Source organism: Uloborus diversus, chromosome 1 (assembly GCF_026930045.1).
Source record: "Uloborus diversus isolate 005 chromosome 1, Udiv.v.3.1, whole genome shotgun sequence".
Taxonomy (NCBI): domain Eukaryota; kingdom Metazoa; phylum Arthropoda; class Arachnida; order Araneae; family Uloboridae; genus Uloborus; species Uloborus diversus.
The window spans coordinates 182,830,779-182,853,522 of NC_072731.1; the positions used below are offsets into that span (position 1 = coordinate 182,830,779).

At 33.4% G+C, this 22,744-nt stretch overlaps 1 protein-coding gene across 1 annotated transcript in view; it reads right to left on the reverse strand.

The window, feature by feature from the left end:
• The window catches only part of LOC129233900 (hypoxia up-regulated protein 1-like), a 104,115-nt gene that overhangs the window by 37,058 nt on the left and 44,313 nt on the right, over positions 1 to 22,744 (reverse strand). Inside the window, exons 10-17 of the mRNA XM_054867830.1 lie at positions 18,808 to 18,942; positions 15,657 to 15,872; positions 7,615 to 7,802; positions 7,346 to 7,496; positions 5,408 to 5,599; positions 4,787 to 4,950; positions 3,376 to 3,586; positions 911 to 1,129 (exon numbers count right to left, since the gene is read on the reverse strand). Of these exons, the coding sequence (XP_054723805.1) occupies positions 911 to 1,129; positions 3,376 to 3,586; positions 4,787 to 4,950; positions 5,408 to 5,599; positions 7,346 to 7,496; positions 7,615 to 7,802; positions 15,657 to 15,872; positions 18,808 to 18,942 (1,476 nt within the window). The remainder of the gene's footprint in view (positions 1 to 910; positions 1,130 to 3,375; positions 3,587 to 4,786; positions 4,951 to 5,407; positions 5,600 to 7,345; positions 7,497 to 7,614; positions 7,803 to 15,656; positions 15,873 to 18,807; positions 18,943 to 22,744) is intronic.

Here is a 22,744-nt window from a genome sequence, read left to right on the forward strand (position 1 = left end):
CCTGGCAGGTCGTAATACGTGATGTCAATTTTAAAGTTATAAAACGCCTTTAGGCCTATTTTGTGTGTTACGGTAATGCCTTATATTCCTCGGAACCAGCATATTCGTAAATTGAATGTTTCGTTGTATTATAGCGGCTAATATATATTTATTTTTCAAAATGTTTGTTAAATATCAATGAAGATGTTGTTCTACAACTTAAGAAATCTTTTGAAGATAATAAATACAGATTTTCCTTGAGGAAAAATGCTCCACGTGTTTTTCATTTTCTTCAACTTCAGGCTGTGGACATGTTTTGCAGGTTCACTTCTACTAGCGGTGTAGTCAGTCTAATTTCACTACACTTAATGCTCACATTGCTCAAAAAAAAAAAATCCTTCCCCCCCCTTCCCCCTATACCCCGAACTCAGTTCTAAATCCGCCTATGCGCCCGGACTCCCAAGCTAAGTGAAAATTCTATTTCTGTCTCAAGGTTCACATTGTATACATCTAGTAAGGATTCCATCCAAAAACACAAAGTTGAACCCACTCTCCCTGTAATTATTCACAGGTTTGAAAAAAAAAAGGTGTAGCTTAACTCACGGGTCTATAAAACTTATTTACACAAGGTCCACATTGTAAATTTTGGGAAGACGAGGTGGAACAATCCAATAATATTTCAGTTAAAATAGTATTTGTTAGCGCTATGCCCCCCCCCCCCCGTGAATTTGACTGCAAATTAGACACTATAAAAACTTATGTTTAACCTGATTCAAAAGCTATATCATTTCTGGGGGGGGGGGGGGGAATTTGTGCCATTGAGCTTGGAGGGGGGGATGGGCACCCCTGCCCTGCTGATCATACTACCCTACATAAACAAGTTTAATTACATGAATGTCAGTAGAAAATAAACCATAAAAATCAAATGTACCGTTGTCTCAGTGATTAAATTATCCAGTGTTTTTAGTTCTACGTCTGTAAATATCTGCTCATCTTCACTCATATTCCGAGCTGAAGCCAAAAAACCAGTGCTAGCATTCAGCATATCTGTCAAAGCTTTTAAAGCTTCAGGTCTTTCTCTATGCTCCTTTACCCTTTCAAAAAGGTTCTTCGTGAGCTTCTTCAAATCACTTAATTTACTTTTAAAAGCCTGAAAAGAAAAAAAAAACTGTATTTTAAAATTTATCTCTATATCAATGATCAGTATCACTCATTGATTCAATATGTGTGCAAGTATTTCATTAACATTACACAAGAAATTTTAAAATTCATTAAAAAAACAATTGTTTTAAACTAAAAGTACAATGTGCAAATATTTGAAACTTTTCAATGTGTTAACATAATGGGGTATGGCTGTTAATGTTGGGAAATGTCAAGTGCTACATTTAGGGCATGGAAATAACTGCAAAAGTTATTATTTGCAAACTTAAGTCATTAATCAGGCAAACAAAGTTACTGATCTTGGGGTCTTGATAAGTCAGGATTTAAAGTTTAGCCATCAGTGCAGCATTGCTAGTAACAAAGCCAATAAGATGCTTGGGTTTATCAATAGATCTATTTCAAACAAATCTAAAGAAGTTCTTCTGCCCTTATATAGAAGTTTGGTAAGACCCCATTTGGAGTATGCTGTTCAGTTTTGGTCTCCTTATCTTAAGAAAGATATTAATGTATTGGAAAGGGTTCAAAGGCGGGCTACAAGGCTAATAAATGGACTTTACCACTTAGATTATGATTCCAGGCTTAGAAGGCTAAAAATGTAGTCTTGAGCAAAGAAGAGACTGAGGGGACATGATTCAGTTGTTTAAATTTATTAAAATGAAAGATGTTACGGGGCTGAAGTTTAGCACTGAAAATAGGACAAGGGGTCATTGTTTTAAGCTATTTAAATCTCAGGCTAACATGGATATTAGGAAAAATTATTATTTTAGCAGGGTAGTGGAACCTTGGAACAGCTTACCGGAAGAGGTGGTAATGAGCAAGGGAGTAGATAGTTTTAAGAGGGCCATTGATCTTCACTGGGGATTGTTAATTGACTAGGACCAATCTAGCTGGGCCCAGAGCCTGTTGCTGGTCGTCACTTTTGTATTTGTATAATTAGAGTTTTTAAGCATTTCATTTTACTCAATAAAACCATCAATTACTTTTAATGCATTGGAGAACTGGTCAACAAATATGCTTAACAGTTTGTGAAAAACAAATATGGACATTAGGAAATATGGATACTAGAAAGTAATTGCACAAAAAGCAATTAATAAAAGCTGATAATGCCAGTTTCATAACTTACATCTCTCAATTAATATTTCACCTTCTGCAATGATATATTTTTTCTGAAGAAACCGCATAAGTTCAGAATTAATCTGGTTGATGGTATCAGATGCAGAGCAAACGGTAACCAATGAATTTACTAAGACAGTTATAAGTGCAAGGGCTGACTCCTTTAACTTGTTTGACTGTCAACTACAAGATAACTTTTAGATTGGGTTCTTTTCTAGGATGCCAACTACGAGTTCTCATACATGTTTGCTTGCCTTTTTTGTGCAACTACGATTAAATTTGGAACATATCAGTGTAAATATCGATAGATAGCTTCTAGGAAAAGATCAAAAAATCAAAGCTGGCATGCACAAACAGAAAATTTATTAAAAAACGATAATATGATTATAAAAAAATATAAAAATTAATTCAAATTTAAGAAATGAAATAATATTTTATTGTTTGTAGAACTTCTTAAAATAATCTTCAAACACAAAGGGCTGGCTTCTCTTTACAGGCTAGACAGAAATAACGCATTTCTCGTCATGCTTTTGCTTGGGTACAAATATGCCACGGCTTTGTTGGACGCTGTTTTTTTTTTTATAGATGGTTTTATTTTTTATGCTTTTTGAAGATTACTATGTCTAGCTGCTCAAGAACCAGTTTTTAATAATACATTGTGATTAAATCAAGTTGTCATTTTAGGCCAGATTTTTGAAAATTGTTGTGGTAGTTAATGTGCTAACTTATGCTGCATTTAAAAAAATCTTTGCAAGAAAATTATTTTAAACATAACAACTGTTTCATTATATATTACATCTTCAAATTTGAAAGCATTGTAACAATGCAAGGTTCAGGGCTAGAAATAGATAAAAGATAAAGAGGTACTTTCAAATAACAAACTCTAAAACATGCAGGGAAGTGACTTCCAAAAGAACATACTTGGTTACTGTTCACAAAATGATAGGAAATGCTGAACTATTTATGAAAGTCTTATTTGTTTTAAAATAACAAATTGGGAGCATTTACACATATCCAGATATAATTTATTCAAACAATTAAATGATCTTTACAAATTCCCACAGATCAAACATAAAATAATTGGAAAAAAAAGCATAACAGATTATAAAATAACATCAATACCTCTGTGGTGGCATCATCAGATTCATACTCTAACCAATCGCTTGACTCAGATAAGATTTTCATAAGATTGGATCTTTCATCTTCCGTCGATGCCTTTTCATATTCCTCTCTTGAAAGTTTGTCTTTTGTCTCCACAATAAAGGATTCTAAAGAATTTTTAGTTTTAGCTTTTTCTAATATAGCTCTATCATGATCATCCAATTCTTTTAATCTATAATGAAAATTATTTATCTTAGCAATAACAAATCAATTGTAGAAAAAAAATTCATAGAAATAGAAAGAACTGTCAGCATTGCCACTTAAAATTTCCGATTGGATACAGAAGAAACCCTCTGATCCAAACTAAATGAAACCGGTGCCTGTTTAGATAACAAAATATTTGGATTACCAGAAATTCCAATTAAAAAATAAACTGAAGTTAAAAACAATTGGTTTTGTTTGACCAAACATCAGCTTTTAAAGGAAATTGAATATCTTACTTTCTTTAACCCTCTGACAGTCCTAGGTCATGAGTAAGATGAGTGAAAATCTTCCATGAATTTTTTTTTTTTTTTTTTTTTTGAGTAACTTGCCATGCAAATTAAGAGTCCTACCTTCTATCAATACCTAAGCTATCGCTCTGAGCCTTGGATCATTTGACAATGAACATTTAGCATCGTAAAAATAAGTGCAAAATGCTTTTGAAACATGCTCAATAGGGCGTGATAAGACGTTCAAAACCATCCGAGTTGAATGAAACCGAAACATTGATTTAAACACTACTTTCCCAGCTTTCACAGGTTTAAGGTCATTAAGCAGCTCATAGAAATTAAATTTTAGGATTCCTTATGTTCAATTGAAGTTGTAGATTTGTCAAACTGCGTACAGTTCAAAATCAGACAATGACTGATTTCAGCGTTTGTCCTGTAAAAATTAAAAACTAGCTCACATTGAAGCCAGTTTTTTATATCTCTGATAAAATATTTAAAAACCAAAAACCTCACCTGTTTTAAAAATTTTATTTAGGTAGAGAAACAGGAACTTTTTTCAACTATAACTAGAGACATTGCAGTTAGAGTTAAAGAAAGCAATTTTAACTCGCAGCATGTAATTGGAGTCCCTGAGAGATTATCATTGAGGACAATTGAAAGTTATTGTGTGAGAGGGAAGAGGAATTAAATGAAAAAAAAGAGAAAATGAGGGTTTTTTATCTTTGAGTCAGAGTAAAGCATAATACAGAATAGTTTTACTTTCAGGGTTGCTAATTTGAAGCAATTGGAAAGAAAGATAATTGTGTAGAGATCGTGCATTACAGAAAATATGGGAAGAAAAATTTTTAATTTTCGAAAAATGAGGTATTTGAAATATACAAGAAGCGCAGAAACCCTGTAAAACAATTTAAAAGTACTAGTGTAGCAGTAAAAGAAATTACTTCTTAACAGACTTCCCAATGTTTTCAGCTGTTGGAGAAGAAAGATCAAAGAATTCTTGCTCAGATGTAAGAGCTTCTTTAACAACCTGTAATTTCAGCTCTGGTTTTGGTTCTGTAATGTTCTTTACAGTTTCTTGTGCAGTAGTATTTTCTTTGGCTTCTGTCTAATTAAATAAACAAAATTAAAAATAGATATTTTTAAACTTTAGTAAAATTTTTTTTTAATATTACAAAATTAGCAATGTGGAGTTACATTTTTAAAAAAATCAACCATTTTATTTCAGTTAGCATTACCTGATTTTGCTTTTAATCAGACATTTACTGACTAACTAGATATCACGTCAAGAAATATGTTTGAGGAAGCATCAAAGCAACTACTCCTGTCATTCGTGAATGATTCATTGTATACATTAGGAGAAATTCAAATCTAAATGTTTTTTTCCCCCCACTTTTGCAGATTACAATTATAAAAATTTAATACACAAATAATCCATTTTTAAATCTGTTAAAGATAAAAGTTCCTGTTTAATGATTGATTATAAAAATTTAAAAGTCTACAATTTGCAAAACTTTTGTTAAATTCAGACTTGCAGAGTACCATAATGTAACAAACATTTTTACTTGTTCAGTATCATTTGCTTTCTTTGCTTCTTCATCTTTTGCAGGTTCATTTTCTGTCTTTTGTTCTGTTTCAGATTTCTCCCCTGTTTTTCCAGAAAACAACCTCCCAATGGTATCACCTAATTTTGCAAAAGCAGATTCTAGTTGAGACTCTGCAGATTCCGTAGCTGCTTTCTCAAATACAGACTCCACCTTTAAAATCATAAAAGAAAATAGATTTGAGAACATTTCTTTGGATGCAATATTGCCAACATATAAATTGTTTGTTTAATGAGAATTTTATAACAATATAATACAAATTTATAAACCATAAACAGTAAATTTTCATTTTTTAAATTCCATACTATGATTATAGTAATCAAATCTCGTAGGTTTTTTTTTTTTTTTTCCTCATCTTAACTTTTTATCATACAAACACTACTGTACATTGTCCCCAACAACCAGAGTCTTCCACTGAAAGGTCTTAACTTACCCAAAAGTTCCAAATTATGGATAGTTTCCGGACAATAATATCAGTTTTGTGTACCTAGCAATTGTCATAGAATTGTCCTGAAAGTATCAGAAAATTGATGCTTGTTGGAGTTACCAACAGGGGGTGAATTTTATGATATAGTGGTTTGAATATGGTTATAAGTTTATGATAGCTTCTTATTGAAATATCCTGTGGATATAAGACCATACATAAGTGACATTGACAGAACTTTTTTAAGGAATGTCAGCGTTGTCTAGTTTTTTCCTACTGAACATGCATGGTTCATACACGCAATTAAATTTTTTCTGATACATAATTGAGGCAGTGAAAAACAAGAGGATTAGAGACGTACAGAGTAGCACTTTGGTCGAATACCGAGTTACCGAGTACAAAATACATTGTAAGAAGAACCACCAACACATACGTGATGAATTTTGAACTCATTGGAATAGTATTATGGTCCTCATGTCCATATAATAGTTTTTAATACAAAGTTCCAGCTGAAATTTAACTACACACTATTTAAAAGATTTTGTGTCAAAAATTTTACAAAAAAGTTATTTTTAAGATCAAGAATAAACAAATAAATAAAAGGTATGATTGATCAAGTTGGAACCAAAACAAGTTATATCAGAAAATGTCGAGAGATTAGTTTTTTTTCATCATAATTTAAAATACAATAATTTCGATTACTAAAATATTTTGATAGCATTTTTTTCCCATAAGTATTTCTTTACCCAAAGTCACAACCTTTTTCCTACTTTAAAAAAAAAAAAGACTTAATTTTACTTCTCTGTATTGTTATCATTATGCCAAAAATTTGAATCTGCAAAACCATGGTTTTAAAAATTCGCAATCTAAGTTTTCAAGTGATTAGGAATACATTGGGATATGATTGAAAAGGTTTTTTGTTATGAGTCTATGAATATTCATCTTAAGGATCACTTAGACTGTTCCTCACCAAAGGTAAGTTGTCCTACACTAATATGTGATATAGAAAAAGTATTTGCACCCAGATACACATCTATAGTTAACTTATACTCTGATTAGATTTTATAAGTTTTTTTTTTTTATTTTAAACTTATGCATACAATAGTCTTGTTTTATGAATATAGCAATTGTAAACGATTGCAGTGTATTATATGCTTGCATTTTTTTATCAATTGTAAATCCTGTTTTGAACAATATTCAATGTAGTTACCGAGTACTCAGTATGTCTCTAAAAAGAATGTAAGTGACAAAATTAAAAAGTTGGAGATAACCAATACAAATGATAGAACCTCTCCTGCTTTGGGGTAAGAGATGGCAGTAGTAGCTCTGGTGGGTGCTGCTTTAAATAGTCCACTTATATCCCTTTGCTTCTCACTGCCTCAATTGACATGTGAATTTCTGCAACATGTGGAACAACAAACAGAAAAAACTTGCAACTTAAGTTCATATTTATTGCCAAAACTTTTCTATCCTACCTCTTCAAGGTTCAAAATTCCACTCTCATTCATTCTAAAGTGAGCTTTAACACCCTTGTATTCAGTATTCTCTTCCATATTCATATGCTTTTGAATAGCCGATTCAACTCCTTGTACAGATATTTTGGTAATGTTTAAAGATCCCAAAGATCTGAAAAAAAAAAAAAAGGGTTGGGGGGAATAAATAAATGAAATAACTCAAAACAAGCTTGAAAAATAAAGACACAGTTTGTTTTACTTTAGAACACTTAAAAACTGCTCATACTTACTGCAACTCAAAGTCACTGAGAAAACCCAGATCTCCATAGTTAACATAAAATTCAAAATCTTTAACATGACGATTAAATGTCATAATTTTCTTCAAAGGAATAGCATTATTTCTGCTAAATAAAATTCGCTTCACAGTCTTTACACCAGTACTTTTATCTTCCAACTCATACTCTCTTTGAAAATCAACCTAAAATTTAAAAATAAATCCCAATTATATATGATTAGAAGATTATGTGTAATGATATTTAGTAATGCAAGTGTTTTTATCTAAAATAAACTGTTACTGTAAAAATCTCTACTCATGATGAAATAGTATGCTTGTTTACGTTTGTTTGTCTGAAAGTAGTTTTATATCTTAGCGGAATTAGACGACACTTCCTAAATTTGAAATTTAGTTGTAAAAAACAGATACTAAAACAATATTAGCAAATAATTCCACTTTCTTACATTGTTACTAAAATATCCATCAGATTTCTTTTGTAGAGTTGAAAATTTAAAAAAACAAAAACCTCACTGTTGCACTTTTTTCTTCCTCTTCTCGCTTCAAGTAGACCAATAAAAATTCAAGCCTTTTTTTCTACAAAAACAAAATAAGTTGGAAACAATTCCAACTCTGTTCCTTTTCACTCTCCCTTTCGTTTTCTCCCCATCTTGACAATAGCACTTTAATTTTCCAGTAAAATAAATTACATCCAAAATATTTTCAATTATGGTTTGTCACTTAAGAAGATTGCCCATTGATCTCAATCTAATCACAGCCTGATGTTTATATGTCATGCTGTGTCGATTCTATTCCGACTCAAATTCTTTCAATGATGTTGAAAAATTTAACAATTAATTTTGACAAAAGAAAATATGTTATGTCTGCAAAGCCACTGAATCAAAAAGGAAAACTTTTGTCTGTATTACCTTTTTGCCTTAACTCCTTAAGACCGAGGCCGCCCGTATACGGCTTTGTAGCTTAGATGCGAGACCGCCCGTATCTGGCCGAGTTCTGCGAATTCAGGGGTGGTGGGTAGAAGAAGACACCCCACTGCGAGACCTCCCCGAAGAAGACCCTTTCTTCTAGCCGATAGCTATTTAGCAAGTGATAGCGACAACTGCATGAATGGGAAGCTGCTAATGACTTGATGTCGCTTGGCTTCCTCAAAAAATGAGAAAAGATGAATGCGTTGTACAATTTCGTTTCAATTTCCTCCACTTCTAATCCTCATTTTTTTGTACCACTTTTCTAAAAATAAATGCTATTCTAGGATTTATAAATTAATGTTTTGTATAATTTTTATGATAATTCGTACAACATTAAAGCACAAACTTTGCAAATAACTGCATATACCTGCTTCATGGTTACAAGGAACCTCGAAACACGGGTGTGCAATTACTACTTGCAATATTTCGCCATCTATTAACCTTTTCTATTTTCATTATTTTTATTTTCAACCCAAATGTAATTATTTCATTCTAGTTTTAGAAACTTAAAAGTAATACTCAGCAAATCAGAGCTTGGAAGGCATCTAAACAAAACAAATCTGCCCAGAGCTTTAACTTGCTCGTGAAAATATACTGCACCCCACCACACAACTGTTACCCAAACAGTAGCGCCCCACAAAAAGTGAGATAGGAGGTCATAACTCCATAAGGACTTAAAACACACATAATATGTAAAAATGTATGCATGGGTCAACCAACTCCAGTATTCAGGTCGCACGGGTGACTAAAGAAAATGCCTAGATACTAGTTCTCTCAGAATGGTCGAAAGAAAAGAATTTTGTTACGATATTATACAATTTACAAACTACCGTATTATCCACTTTACCTTTAGAGTTCAAAATTTTGAGTAAAGTGATACTTGGTAGCAATATAATATATACTTGCACTTATAAAAATTTAATCACAAAATAGCATTTTCTAATTTTCTTCTGAACAACATGTTATTCATTAATTTGGGAAATTCAGTCAGTTTGTCAACATGTAAATTCAGAACCATGATTTACAAAAAAAAAAAAAAAAGGTGAAAAATGACAATCTGCTTAAATCTTCAAAAACAGTTAGTTGTCTCTGAAGTGGGATAAACAGAAATTTCCAATGGCGCTATGTCACATTGTAATATTCCTATAACGATTGCAGTGTAACACCAAAAAATCGGATTTAATTCTTCCCTAAATTCATTTAATTAATTTATAAAGACATTATCTCTTGCTTTCAGTAACACATCCCACAACTTTGTTTCCTTGAAAATATAAATTAATTGTTCAATTCTTCAAACAAATTAAAGTACATATTTACTTCTGTATAAATGGCATTATTCAGGAAAACATCATCAGAATAAATTGTAGGGAATATTTTTTTAAATCATGTCATACAGCATTTTACTTACGGATAAATATAAAGAAAATCTAGATCTGTGCTTCTACATCTGTTGCATTTACACTTTTAGCACTAATTTAGAATTAATTGATTTTTTAAGAGAAAACAAATGTCACCTCCTTCCCCCAATATGAAATTGTTGTCAATAATAATTAAGCGATTTCAGAGTTGCATTAAAACAAGAAAGCTTTCGTTCCTTACAGATTTATCTATCTTGCATTTCTATGTTAAAAAGTTGTATGTTCTCATCTTTATCATATTCGATTAGCTAGTTAGATACGATAACCATGGCAACTTGTGTGCTTGTGGGTTGGGGGGGGGGGGGGGGCAATTTTACCTTACTTTTAAAAGTAAAGGGACCTTGCCCTCTCACTTTTCAGAGTTAAAAATTAACAATCGACGGAAAAATTACTTCTACTCGGATTGATTTTACGGATTAATTTATTTTGCGGGAATAAAACCAAAAAACTCCAAAAAAAAAAACTGAATTTTTCTTATGTTATTTCATTGGAATGAAGATTATAATTGGAAGAGTTCAGGGCCGGATTTGGAAGTGTGGAGGCCACGGGGCAAACGAAAGAGTGGAGGCCCCTAATCAGGGTTCGAAAAGATCATCATATTTTCGAAAATATCCGATACTTTGATATACAGTAGAAGACCATTATAACGCCGACCTATATAACGCAATTCTCTATAAACCGTACAACTTTCCAGAAGTAAACAATAGGTTTTGAAGATTAAAAAATACCTCTTTTTTGTTATGCAAACATAAAAATTGTTATTTTGAAACAGTTTTTCATCTTTCCATCTTAAGCCAAAGCTTTTAAATGGAAATTAGTACCCCCCCCCCCCTTACAGTAAACAGAAAATACCAGATGACTCTTGCAAATGCAGCTGTTATGCAAACCAAGAAGCTAGCAGAAGTGCAGGATAATGCACTTTCTTTTGATTGTGAAACATATTTATTTGTGAATAATTAATTGTAATGTTGGTGCTTTAATACTCATTGCAGATAAAACTCATTCTGAAGTGCTAATATAGAGACATATTCTGAACATTAGTTTCAAAATTTGTGAAATGATCTATATAACGCAAAAACCTGTATAACGCAAAAGCTCTGGTCCCAAGGTGTGCGTTATAATGGCCTTCTACTGTATATCCGAATATATTGATATATATGTATATATCCGATATTTTCGACCCGTGAAAGCTGGTATCTTTTGTAAAAATTTTATTGTGGAGGGCCCGGGGGTAGTAGTCCCGCCTGCCCTCCCCTAAATCCGGCCCTGGAACAGTTAGTCTACGGTGGCTGTTCATTCCAAATTTTGACGCCAAACTCCATTTTTATCTGTCATTTAATAAGTAATGTTAAAATCCAATTACATAGGCTAGTTTTATTTTAAAAAAGAAAAAAAAGGGGGGGAAAATAAGATTTCGTGGCTTCCCCACCAACCATTCTCTTAACCCCCGTTTTTTGAGGAAACAATTTTTTTTTTCATTATTACTCTTGAAACATTATCTTTCTATTATTTTCTTTTAACTTTCCTTTTTTTTTTCTCCTGACTGGGATAGCTTTTATTACTTGTTTGTAGTATACTCAGAAATGGAAAAGAGGAGATAGGGGATTTCTTCCAAATATTTGAAAATATTTTCCAAAACATTCTTTCAGTAATTATTCTCATCAGTTTGTGCAAATTTAATTGATTGAAATTGGAAAACTTAAATTATTGCATAATAAATCTTAAGCTTGTGTTTGAACTGTAATGTTCTTATTTATGATTAATATACTTTTTTGTTTACCTACTCTAAAAAAAAAGCAAGATGACTGTTATGCATCTCGACATAAGTTTGAATGCCATCAAAGATACCATTAGAGCAAAAGTGAAGAAGTCCGCGCGCCCGAAGCGTGAGTGATTAAGGTGACAGCTAACCACGCCTATTGCAATTAGCAAACAGAAGAATGAAAGAGGAACGGTCGAGGGGTCTTCAGCGTGGACGGTTCCATTTCTAAAATAGCTTAGGCGAAAGAGTCAGGACTTAACTGTGGCAAAGTTTCCCCCGGCTCGGTCTTAAAGAGTTAAGCTAGGGGTTTTTGACCTTTCAAGCTTTTGGCCTCCCATTAAACACGGAAATGTGGTCAGGCCCAAGAACGTATCCAGAATTTTTTTTGGGGGGAGGGGCCTGAATTTGAGCATTGCCAAAGCACACATAGACATACCAGAGTTCATACACTCGTGGTTAAAAAATTTCCGACTTTTCCAAGTTTCCCAGGTTAGTTTTTTAGAAAATTCCAGGTTACTTGCTTCATTCAAAATTAAGTTCAAATAACAATATTTTCAAAATAATTAAATTTGTTTAAAGTAGCCCAATGTGGAAGAACTAAAACTTTTCCCCTTAGATTTAAAAAGAAAAAAAAACCTTGGAATTTTTTTTTTCTTTCTCAAAATTATTATTTACTATTATCATTATTTTACGTTTTGTTCAAAATTGTTTTCATTTATTCACTACTTGTTGAAAACAATGTACTTTCAACTTATTTCACCGTTTCTTCAATGCCAAGTGTTGTGCGTAATGTTAGCATTTTGATGTAATCGTGCATCAATCTTTTAGCATCCGCTTTCGGTTTACAATACTTCTCTTTAGTTTCTTATTAATATATGACACAAAACATATTGTGCAAAATACAAAGCTATTTTTCAGTACAAATATAATTAACTTGTTGCATTGATCAGCATACACATAATGCATAACAAATTAACATCCGCCGTATCATAGACCGATGCCAATAATCATCAGTTTTCTTTCTTTCACACATTAAAGGATGCTTGCATTAAATATAAAATTTTCCTTTTTCTAGAAAATAATTGATTTTTTAAAATTCATAATTTGTTGCACATTTTATGTTACTTTCAACAGATTACATTGAGATAAACCTCCAATGCTGTTTTTGGAAATTTAAGTCAACTTCCATCTTGCAAACGGCCAAATATGGTGACTAAGTGAAGAATTTAAGATAAGTAGATTTTTGAATGCTTAACATAAATGTGGTAATAATTAATAATCCTTGAAAAAACAACAATTTTGACAAAATAATCAGTTTTTAGAACATAAGCATCTAAATCAATTAGCATAAATAAATGTTCTGAAGATAAAAGTTTGCATTTTTCCACAAAATAATTACGATTTATCCGAAAAAAAGGAACATTTTGAGTTGTTTTCAATAGTTTGCATTGCAATAAACATCCAATGCCGTTTTTGGAAACTTAGGCACTTAAAAAGTCTTGTATACTTCCATCTTGGGAATGACACAAATATGGTGGCTAAGCCAAAAATTAAGAAATAGTTTTTTGAATTTGTAGCATGAAAACAATTTAAAAATAATAAATCTTCATGAAACTACAATTCCGTTGAAAAGTTTTCAGCACATTTGCGTCCAAGGCAAAGAAGACAATATTAAATGTATAGTACAAAGTTTTTCATTTCTCAAAAAATTAACTTTAAATAATTAAATAAAAAAATACAGTTTGCAGCACATTTCGCATCAAGTTCATTAGTTTGCAGTTAAAGAAAATACCCAATTCTGCTTTGGTTTTGGAAACTTAAACATTTACGCATTGTGTCTACTTCCTTCTTTTGAGCAACTAAAAATGGTGACTACCTTTCGCCCGTAGCTGAAAAGATTTTTCGATCAAAAACCAATTTAATACATATATATATAGTTTTGAATAAATTGTTATTTAAATTTAAAATTGCGTGTCTTTTGTTTATTTCTCCTGGATCGACCATTCCACATCAGCTGGTTTTCTTTGGCCAACATATCTTGGTAGCCAGATACTAACCGAATTGGAAACTAAGGGCCTACCCCTTGTGGAGTCCCCGGTTTGAAATCTATGTAGTGTAAGTTTTATAAGAGTTTTTTTTTTTTTTTTTGGGGGGGGGGGGCAAATCTACTAAATTGACATTGGGCCCATCTTGGCCCTGAATTGAATTGGGAAAGAGAGCACGAAGTCCTAATTAGTGTCTAAATTTCAAGTACGTTTTTTGCAGTTATTGAGAACTAGAATTGCTTTTTTTGTATTACTTCAAATTTTTACATGTTCAATAGTTACAAAACTAAGAATTAAAAAAAAACTTTGCTGTTTTCCTTTTCTGACATTTGACAGAAAAAAAAATATGTTTTACGTTACAAAACATTTTAAGTTTTGAAGGGGGGCGGCGTCAACCCCCCTCTGAATACGGCCTTGGTCATGCTGCCCCCTTTCATTCCTACCATTTTATAAGTCTAGTACAAAAGTACAATTGGAGCAGTGAGAAGCAAAGGTATGTAAGTGCCAAATCAAAAATTTAGAGATCAACAGTAGAAATGGAAGGTAAACCTCTCCTCTGTTTTGGGACAAGAGATAGTACTAGTAGCCTTGGTAGGTGATGCTATACAGCAGGATTTGGAAAAGAATTTCAATGACCTAGGACCACAACTTCAACCCGAAACTTGAAAATTTCCACTTACATCTCTTTACTTCTCTTTGCTTCAACTAGAATTTGAAGCTCAAGTTGCCAGGTTAGCTGAAGTGAATTTGTTTTTTTTACAGATATAGATAATTTCAAATACAAAACTTCATAAAACTACAGAATTTTTTTGAGTAGATTATTATTAGAAAATATGAAATCAAAGAAAAAACAAATTTATTGGAAATAATTTGGGATCTAGTCAAGGCTGGTCAATCACTCTCACAAAGTATCGAATAAACAAGGAAATGGCTTTCAACATTCTTGTTTGCACTTTCATTATTGCTTGCACATTTGCTGGAAAATCACATTTTAGATCAATTGCCTGTTTCTTGTTCAAGAGTTATGTTTCCACGTCAATATTAACAGCATTGCTCGCCAACTTAAAGAACTAGATCCCTGAACTAATATCTGGAAACTAGTCGACAATCTCACTTTTTAATGCCACCAAAACGCTCTGATAGAAGCTCTCCAATAATTTATCTATGAACAATATGCGATATTTTGTAAGATCAAGGAGGTCATATTTAGTCTTGGAAAGGATGAAAAGGTTGGCTCTGGACTTGTACAAAAAAAAGCGGTAATGTTGAGCAAATTGAAGTTTTATTTTTTCATTTTATTTTTATACACTCTCTTGAAACTTTTTTACACCCCCTAGAGAGGAGCACTTCCCTAGGTTGAGAACCTCTGCTTCAAACCAAAAAAATATATGATAAACTCCAGAAATTTGCAAACTGTAAATCCCTCTAAGTTTTTAAAAAATATTTCAAATTGTTCTGCAATTATTTTTTAATGAAATGAGACAAAGTAAAAGCACCATCTTTATTCAAAATTAATAAAATTAGAATTTTCTTTTTGCAAAAATTCAGTTTTCAAGAGCGGAAAGAGCTTGTGTAATATTAATGTAACAAACTGATGCAAAAAATATATAAAGGCTTAATAAAATTTTTTGATTTTATTAAGCCTTTATATATTTTTTGCATCACGTCATTGATTACGTCATCTATGAGCTGGTAACAGTTTTTCAGCTGAAACAAAACTAGAACTTTTGGAAACACCAAGTAATCGCTTGGTAGCGATTCTTGATTGAAAAAACTTTCATTTGTCAAAAATGAATTCAAAAACATTTTTTCCCCTCATTATTATATGTAATGTAATGAAGAATTACCTGAATGGGATAGATGTTGGCATCCTTTACCAAAAAGGTCTTTACTTTGAACCCTTTACTCAAATGTGCAGCTTGATATGCAGCACCAAGCGCAGCGGATTCATCTGTATTCAAACTTTTTCCTAATTCATCTTTCTTGATATAATCCAGCAACATCTGTTGAACTTTTGGCACACGGGTTCCAGAGCCAGAAAGGATAACTTGATCAATATAACTCTAGAATGACAAAAAGTAAGTATTAATATTTAAAATATACAGTGGCAAACTTAGCATGGGTCACCCCCCCCCCTTCCTACAAACACAAAGGTATTTTATATTCTATGTAAACACGAAATTCATAAATTTTTAGAAACTACTACAGTTGTGTTTTACGAAACTTTAAGTGGGCTAATGTGCAGAAGACAAATTAAAACTAAGAACACTTTTGATATAACTTGCCCAAGACGCAAATGTGCAAGCCGTCAAGAGGTCAAAAAAGTAAGGGGGGTGTATGAAACTGATTGACCCTTGATTATTTCAGTTGTATCTCAAACACTTGGAAAGATAAGTTTCAGTTTTTTGGCATGAGAGGAAGTCGTCCAAAAACGAGCCACCACTCTCATTTTGTAACTAATGATTTACCTGTTCCCGCTAAAGGGATAATTTTAACACCAATAACTCTTAAAAACATTCATGAAGGTGATCTTAGGGTTCAAAAACCATTGCACCAGTAAGTGTTTTAAAACTTCATGATTATGAAAAAAGACAAAATCACATTTTTCAAGAGGTGGTCCAAAAACAGGCGATTTGAGGAAAAACTACTTTTTCTCTTAAAAAATAAATAAAAAGCATGAATTTTTAACTTAAAAATTTTATTAATTATCATCTTAGACATTTTTATGAAAAATAAAAATCATTTATTCCATTTTTCAGCAGTAGAAGTTACAAATGTAGTAAATCTTTTTTCTCCATCCCACACACTCGCGTGTCTAGCCTTGCAGCAGAGAATCCACACTTCTCCTGCAACTAGAAAATCCCACGTCAAGGCATGACGGGTGATAATTGCTTTTACAGTTGAACAAAGCCACTGCCTGTTTGGTGAGAGTTTGATAGTCGAAATCGAAACCCTAACTCCAGTAGGTAGCGGTCATTGTTGGCCATTTTTACGTTTTTTCATACCCCTGAAATGACAGTTTTACCAGTAAAACAGTTAAGTTACTGGATCGAGTTCAGCCTTGTCACAATAAAGCCTTTCCCTGCATGTTTAACATTACCAAAACATATTACCAAATTATGCCGTGGTGCTAGTTCTATAGTTGAAACACGCACATTACTCAATCATTGGCTATTATATATATGAGGATGTCATCTGAAAAGAATCTGTCGTAAAATATTCTTACTACATTGCTGTCATCAGGTTTATCAAAAACAAGAACTACCAACTCGTCATCCTTGTCGTTGCCATCAGTAGGAAGAAAAGTGGGGTCTCCTTCGAGTCCGACTACTGTCGTTGGAATTTCTTCTTTGACTTGACTTGAAGCTTTTGGGTGTTTTCTCTTTTCACAGGCAACTGATTAACTGCTCACAATTTCCCGACTGTTGTTCAATGCACGCTCCACACTTTTTGCCAGTTCGTCTTTGTAAGCTGATCCAGTGATGATGCAAAATGTGATATTCTTTCCCTTTTTCTAGTTTTGGAGTCCCTCCTCCCCCCCCTCACAGTGCCTTACCGCGAGTTAGTTTAAGTCATTATCTTATGTCAAAACTTTAAAATATCGAAAACAGCGGGGTATAAAACAGGCTACCAATGGTGGTCCAAAAACGGGCTAGACTGTTTTGGACCACCATCGGTAGCTCGTTTTTAGACCAAGCAGTACTTTAAGTTTATGGTGTACTAAACTATTACTAAACAAATATTTTCAAATCAAGTACACTTAAAGAAAGTCCATATAATCTACTTTTTTTTTAAAGATAAAAACCATTTACTTCACTGTATAAGTTAGAAAGATATAAATTAACTTGTACAAGCTTCGAAAAGTTTTGAGTTCTTCAAAATCGAGTGTTTCTTATAAAACAGTCCCTGATAAAGTATGTGCTTTAGCTATCAAGTTAATTGCTTACTAGGCTTTCGCCTCTTCCTGTTGATTCATTCAATACCATTTTTGCGACTGCGCACAACCCCCTTACCTCATTTTCAGCGGGGTGGCCCGTATTTAGACCACTTCCTCTATAGTATTCACTTCATGATGTGAGGCAGGAAAAACGGGAGTCAGGGGTTAAAACCCCCGGAAAAAATAAAAAATTTCATTCCCCCCGTAGCGACGCCACTGAAATATAGTCTATGACAATTTGAAAAGCCATCTCGGATGATCATGTGCTTGTTGCCATAGCATCCAAGTAGCAGAACATTTTTTTTAGCAGTTAGTGATGGATAGTATAGAAAGCAAATAATTTGAACTGTTTTCAAGCAGCAGCACATGAATTGACATATATATATATATATATATATATATATATATGTATATGTATATATATATATATATATATATATTATATACATATATATATATATATTTTGCCATGAGTGATGAGAACCAAGCAAGCAAAATGTTTAATTGCTTTGGTTCATTTTTACAAAGTTGCTAGAGTATAAATATTTAATTTTATCTTTAATCTTAATTATATATGCAAAAACGATTCAAATAAATATAGTTCAAAAGGCAAGTCGCAGAAGAACTGTGCTGTGGTTTATGTGTGAAGTGTGACACTTCCAAACCTTTATAAAACCTTGCAACTTTTTCCCTTTTCTTTTCTTTCATGCATCATTCAAAAAGTTCAACAGGGAAATCGGTGAAACTTAATAACTTGATTGGTATTTTGCATTTCTTAAATGAATACCTATATCAACACTGCCAAAAAACAAAAAATAGACAGAAAACATGAATCCTAAATATTTTCCCCTAGTTTCTCTTAAAAAATTTAATGCTTTGAAGTTTCAAGATTTCATAACTAAGGTAACAATACAGCATAATATGTTACGAAATCACAAACTTCAAACTTCTCATTTACTTCCCATAACATAAACAAGTAAAATTAATTGCATGCCTTTTCTAACTTGTCACTACTCAATGAGATGCACACTTCAAAAATCTGATAAAGCAAGTAGACTTACCATGTCCAAATTAGCAGATGCAAGAGCAGTTTCAACTGGCTTAGTAACACGTTCAAAAAGATCACTACACAATTCTTCAAATTCTGATCTAGTAATTGGGAGTTTAAAATCTTTGTCATCCAATAAGCTTTCAACCTAAAGATATAGATTAAAGAATTACTGCACATGAAATTATTGTCTAGCTAAACACTTTCTAAAAAATTTAAGTAGTAAAAATAAAATTTAAACTAATCTTTCTCTCTGTTCGATTAATAAAGGATGTTTTTACATTGTAGTAAACCCATCTTCCAGATCCTCATTTTTTTTTCAAGCAACTTCAAATGATATTCTAGATTAAAGGGTCCACTCCCCCCTCCCCCTTTTTTGAAAAAATAACCAAGTGAAAAAATAAAAACAAGCAAGTAAAAAAGAATTAATCCATTTCAAATACAGTAATTTCTGGAAGGAACGCTGCGGCGCATACACGTTCAAAAGTAAAATTTTATTCATGTGCAGCGTTTAAGAGCAAAAAAAAAAATCCGGCGTCCACAAGTTCGAAGTTTGAACTGTGAATAAGCATGCAAGGGAGAAAAGGAGAGAGAGATTCAAGTTTTCACCTCTACTCATTCCATGAAATAGACCTTACCCACACTACTACCCCACCCGTTCGTGGAAATGGATTCATCCACACCTGTTTCGGGGGCGGCACAAGGAGAGCACCTGACTCTCTTTGCAATTTGCATTCTTCTTTCTTTGCTCTTTGCTCTCACTTGCTTTTCTGAAATCTTTGATTGCGCTCGGTGAGCAAAAGTTAAATTTTGTCAATCGCTGGAATTAAACGATGGCCCCGAAATGACATCGCAGTTATGCTGCTGGCTTTAAATCAACAGTGATCAATTGAGTCGCCGAAATCGGTAATAGAGCGGCTGGAGGAGAGTTCGATTTGGATGAATGATGTGTTTGTCGCTGGCGCTCATGGGCGGATTTATGGGGGGGGGGGCGAAGGGTGGCAATGCCCCTCCAGTCTTGGTAGGACTTTATACATAGTAACAATAAACCTTCCAAAATCTTTTTTTAAAAAAATCATGATTTTTTTTTCTTTTTTGAATAGTTCAGAAGCAAAAATGATGAGAATAGCAACTGTCCTTTTCTAGGGGGGGGGGGAGAGCACCGTACAATATATTACAAGTAGAAAAGCGGTCGCTGAGATGCTGAAATGTGTTGAAAACAACTACTTTGAACTGAAAACTATTAGGGCAAGTATATAAGTGAAAATATCGACTGAATGAGCTATGTATTCGGCTGCAATGCTTGAAATAATCAAGGATTATTTCAACAAATTAGAAACTGAAACAAAGATTTTAAAAAAGCGGATTTGCCTATAAACTAAACAAGCTATATAGCTTAGGACACCCGCTTTGTTGAAGGCCCCCAACTCCAGAAAATTTTATTTTTTGTACCTTACCAAAAAAAGGGGGGGGGGGGAAGACTTGAAAAAATAAAATTTAATTTTAAAGTGCTTGAAAATTTTTTAAAAGTACGGATACAAACCATAAATTTAAACATTTATAACAAAAGGGAAGGGATTGACAGTAGAGAAATAAATGCTGAATTATGTTAAATTCAGTTCCTTGCCTTATCCTGCATCAAAAATGCAAAAATCATGGTTATCATGCTTTTGTAACATATTACTTCAGATAAATTTTTCTGACTTCCATGTTTCACATCTTGCTGTTTATTTAATCCCAAATGCAGTGCAGTATTTTGGAAATTCTTTTGCATTGCTTGCTTCTATCTTACTTCTACTACATATTGTTAATCTGTTCAGCACAGGGGAAAAAAACACCACCTCTATTCCTTTCCGCTTTCTGCACTGCTTGTAATTAAATAATTTTAATCGTTCTTGAGTCCTTGAAACAGATTAGATGAGTCTTTGAAATTCCTAAGCAAAGAGTGCTTCAATTTAATTTCTTATCAAGCGTATAAATTATGAATTGTCCAAATGGGCAGCATGTCCTGTTATCTATTCTAAATCTGTACACCATTTTTTTAAAAGCATTTTTTTACTATTGATCATTTTGTATTTATTTCATTGTTGTATTTGTGGGTGGGTTAAAGGTGTGACCAAAAACTAATTGAATTCAACTGACAGCCCAATGTAAGCAAATAATATATATATATATATATATATATATATATATATATATATATATATATATATATATATATATATATATATATAAAACCATTTTTGTTGTGTTTTATAATAATTGGCAAAAGAGTAATTTGCTATTTTTTTCTGAGATTTTTGTGATTCGAATTACTTCTTAAAAGGCTTTAAAATGCAAAATTTTATATCTATTTTACAAAAATTCCTACGGCGGAGAAACCCCCGGACCCCTTAAAACTGGGTATATTCTATTGGTTTATTCTATTTGGTATATCTAATTGGATATATTCCCTACTTAAAAGGGACACCATTTCCCTTCATGTACCATATGTATAAAACATAGCGGGGGTAGGGGGGCACTTTGGCCTTTTTTGCCACCAACAGAAAAGTTGTCAGAGTCTACAAAAGATACCAAAAAGCTGAAACAGCTTAGGGCCATATTAAGTCTATATAAATCCAGTCTTGATTACAACTAATATTGCTCAAAGAAAAAAAAAATCCTGCTCTCCCTCCCGCCCTCCGGGAACTCAGTACTAAATCCACCTATGCTGGCGCTCCGAAAAGGTGGATTTGGAGCAGATGCAGAAATCAAAATGTGCGAGACCGAGCGGCACAGTAAAATGGCTCCAGCTAGAAACTCAACTTGTTGTGTGGATTAAAGAACAAAGGGATAAAGGTATTCCAGTGTCCACAATAAAAATTCGGCTGCAAGCCAAGAAAATGGCTCAAGTGATGAACGTGGAAGATTTTAAAGGCGTGCCATGCTAGTGTTATCGCTTCATGGCCCATTACAGAATTTCTGTTCAGTGCAAAACGACAATGAGTCGGCAATTGCCGAGTGACTGGCAGGGAAAAAAGACTGCATTTCTAAATTTTGTGGAAAATTCAATTCACACAGGAAGGTTAGCGCTTTCCCAAATTATCAACATGGACAAGACGCCTTTGATGTTCGACTGCCCGGCAAACCGCACCATCGACCAGACTGGTGCAAAAACAGTATCCATAACAACGACGGGACATGAGAAGACCTTGTTTACTTGCGTGTTAGCTTGCACCGCGGACGGCTCCAAATTAAATCCTCTTTTAATTTTCGAAGACAATTCCCAAAGGGGATTTTCCAAAAGATGTTCTCATCATGGTCAATGAAAAAGGTTGGATGAACAAGGCCGTGATCATGAATTGGTTAGAGAATGTTTGGCGTCGCCGAAAAGGAGCCTTTTTCTAGCCCAAAGGGCTATTGGTTATGGACAGTATGCGGTCCCACCTGCTTGAGAGTGTCAAGGAGAAATGTAAAGCACTCTCGGCCACATTGGCCATAATTCCTGCCGGCTTGACCAAAGTTTTACAGCCGTTGGACTTATCGGTTAACAAAGCTTTGAAGGCTTAAATGCGCGGCAGTGGGAGGCATGGATGAGCGAAGGGATGCATTCCTTCACTAAGGGAGGGAAAATGCACCGAGCCTCCAACGAAGATGTTGCCAACTGGGTCTCAATTTCGTGGAACCGTGTGACTGATCAAATTGTCAAGTCGGGATTCAGCCAAGAGGGCATTTGTTGTTCGGAAAATGACGTAGTCGAGGATGAGGAAGTCGACGATCCTGAACCGCAAATTACGCCACCTACAGATGTAGATGAGGACCTTTTAAGATTGTTCACTTCGTACACTGAAGACTCTGATTTTGAAGGGTTTTGATGTGAAATTTTTGCTTGTGCTGTTTTATATTAATCTGAATATAAATTCATTTTTGCAATCAATGCACTTCATTTACCTAATCACTCTGCCGATATT